This window comes from Nicotiana sylvestris, chromosome 12 (assembly GCF_000393655.2).
Source record: "Nicotiana sylvestris chromosome 12, ASM39365v2, whole genome shotgun sequence".
Taxonomy (NCBI): Eukaryota; Viridiplantae; Streptophyta; class Magnoliopsida; order Solanales; family Solanaceae; genus Nicotiana; species Nicotiana sylvestris.
The window spans coordinates 77,425,427-77,428,215 of NC_091068.1; the positions used below are offsets into that span (position 1 = coordinate 77,425,427).

Below are 2,789 nucleotides of genomic sequence, written 5' to 3' on the forward strand. Positions count from 1 at the left end.
TTTTTTCATGTGTAAAAAAAGAGGTAGGATCATAAAACTAATAACAAGGCTGAAATGTGACATGTCAGAGCTCGAGCCCGGGTTATATCGAACCAATGCATGAAGTTAAATCGTTGAGCTCGTGACTCCAGGACTGAACAAGATCGAGGGAACTTTGTCGAGCCAAATAACGAAAAGCCGAAATATCCGGGATCGGTTGGAGGTCACGGTGGAAATCTCGGCACGTATCAAGGAGAGGCCGATTAATTAGCAAATCATGAGATTAGTTACCTTTTATAGAATTGTATCACGACTCTCCTGCTATATAAATGGAGGTTTGATCATCTGTAAAAGACATTGTAATACACACCAAAAAGCGATACACTGTTATTTATAGTTCTTATTATCTTGTTATTCTGTTCTAACATCAGTTGCGACATTTTTTGGCTCGAGGGTGATCAAACTCAAAAGTTAAGGCTGTTCAATTTGTGTGGTTTGTATTTATTTTTTATTATTAATTTCAATATTAATCTGTTTTCTTAATTTGTATCAAGTTACATCACATATCCTTAAAACCTCGTATAAATTCAATTGTTATCCGATTTCAAGGGTAAACAATACTAGTAATAACAATACTGTATATACACATGAATTACGCAAGTTCTTTTTGGTCAAAACACCACAATTCGGAGGACTGGTTCCCTCCTTGGAAAGAAGAAAAGAAAGTTTATCTTTTCAAATATTTTCTCCTTTACTATTTTCCTTCTAGAGGTTTCATTATCGTATTTCAAATTCTAAGGTTTGCTTTGGAAGTTGGATAGCTAGGTGTCATTAAATAGAAAATAAATTAATACTATTAGTAATGGCATGATGCACTAATTAGTTAAGAGTTCTGATAATGAGATTTTGAAGGTATAAAAATTAGTATTGGTAGTAGCATCATTTAGTACATACAATTGTCATCCCAAACACTCTTCTCGGACTCTTGCACTTCCTTTTTAAAGTTTTGAGTACGTGCCTTTTTCTCCTCATTAATAAAACTTTTCTGGTTTCTCCTTCCTTGTCTCTTCCACAAGAGCCTCTGATTTCAGAATTTTCTTCTTCATCATTATTTTGCTTATTGATTTCTTTGGTTATTTTTCTGGTTCCTTTACACTTAACTCTGCTTTCTTTTTTGGCCCAAGTAGGACTGCCTTTCTGTAACAATCCCATTTCTTGAAATCACATTTTCAAGACTTGTTTTTGTATTGTTCAGAAAGACTATATACTCCTTGGGTATGTGTTTGATTATATTTTTAATAATGAATTTGGGGTTTCTCTAGCAAGAATCAATCTATGATCTCTGTGGTTTTCATCACCCTTTTGGGCATTTCTCTTCTTCAATCTTTCTCTGTATTGTTTCTCTACCATTTCTATGTCATTTCATGAACGCCCTTTTCCCTTTAACTGCTCTTTCTTTTATTCTTGAGTCCCAATTTTTCATTGAAACCAAAACAACATAAGAATACTGAAGGAAACAGAGAAAAAAATGTCAGCTTTAAGACAGAGTGGTAGTAGTTCTGCATCAGAAGGAGATCAAAGATATGCATGCATGGATGAAAAGAAAAGGAAAAGAATGATTTCAAATAGGGAATCTGCAAGGCGATCTAGGATGAGAAAACAAAATCTTGTGCAAGAATTGACAAAGGAAGTCAGCAAATTACAAGCTGCCAACAGAACCATTGTGGCTAAAATTGAAGAGACTACAGAGAGGTTGACATTTTGCACTGCTCAGAATAATGTGTTGAGGGCACAGGAAATAGAGTTAACAGATTGGTTGAAGTCTCTGAACGATTTGATTAATCATAGTGGTTTGGTTACTGATGTTACTAATGTTGCTGACTGTTTGCTAAAGCCATGGCAGATCACTTGTTCAATGCAGCAAATCTCTGCATCTTCAGGCTTATTCCAATATTGAAATAAGTTGGTTGTCTTTGTGGCTTATTGGATCCCTTTGCTTCACTTGTCCATATTTGTTTGATTAGTGTTCAATGCAACTAATACCTAAGGTTTATTTAAATTTTGATATCAATTGGTTGTCTTTATGCCTACTTGAATCATCTTGCTTTCCGTTAGTTCATAGCTTATAGCCTGATTGGGCAAGCTTCTCCAAGTTGAGAAACATTTATTTTTTTCAAAATTGAAGATTTTGTCCAAGCTTTTAGTAGGAAAAAATGCTTTTGAGTAGAAACAGAATCAATTTTAGAGAAGTAGAAAAATGTAGTTTTTTTCCCAAAAAATACTTTTTCGAGAAATACTTTTGAAAAAGATACACTTAGATGCACTTTTTAAAAGCTTGGCCAAACACAAATTGCTGCTTAGAAGTGTTTTTCAAATTAATTAGTCAAACACAAACTGCTTTTCACCAAAAGTACTTTTGAAAAAAGCGCTTTTGGAAAAAAAATATTTTTTAAAATAAGCTAATTTTTTCAGCTTGGCCAAACAAGTTATTAGTAGTTGGGAAAAGGGCCAGATATACTCCTCTACTATTAAAAATTGTCCACATACGTCATCCGTTATACTATAGGTCTAAATCTACCCCTCCCGTTAGCAAGGTAATAAAAAACCCTTATTTTTAACGGTGCTCCACCGTGACAATCCAAATCCTACGTGGTCTGACATTTGGGTGAGGTGGATGCCACGTGTCATGTCACCTCACTATCTTCTTCCCCTTCCATTTCTTCTTCCCCTCGTACCTTGAAATGGAGGTTCCATATTTTTTTTCTTTCAAATCTAGGCAAAATTACTATTAATCTCCGGATCTAACAAGA

The 2,789-nt window shown here is 34.5% G+C and overlaps 1 protein-coding gene across 1 annotated transcript; it reads left to right on the forward strand.

Moving 5' to 3' along the window:
* Window positions 1-1,015: 1,015 nt before the first annotated feature.
* Window positions 1,016-2,038, forward strand: LOC104228684 (bZIP transcription factor 53-like). The gene has a single exon (XM_009781202.2). The coding sequence runs from the start codon at window positions 1,508-1,510 to the stop codon at window positions 1,934-1,936; it is 429 nt and encodes a 142-aa protein (XP_009779504.2). The 5' UTR covers window positions 1,016-1,507; the 3' UTR covers window positions 1,937-2,038.
* Window positions 2,039-2,789: the final 751 nt, after the last annotated feature.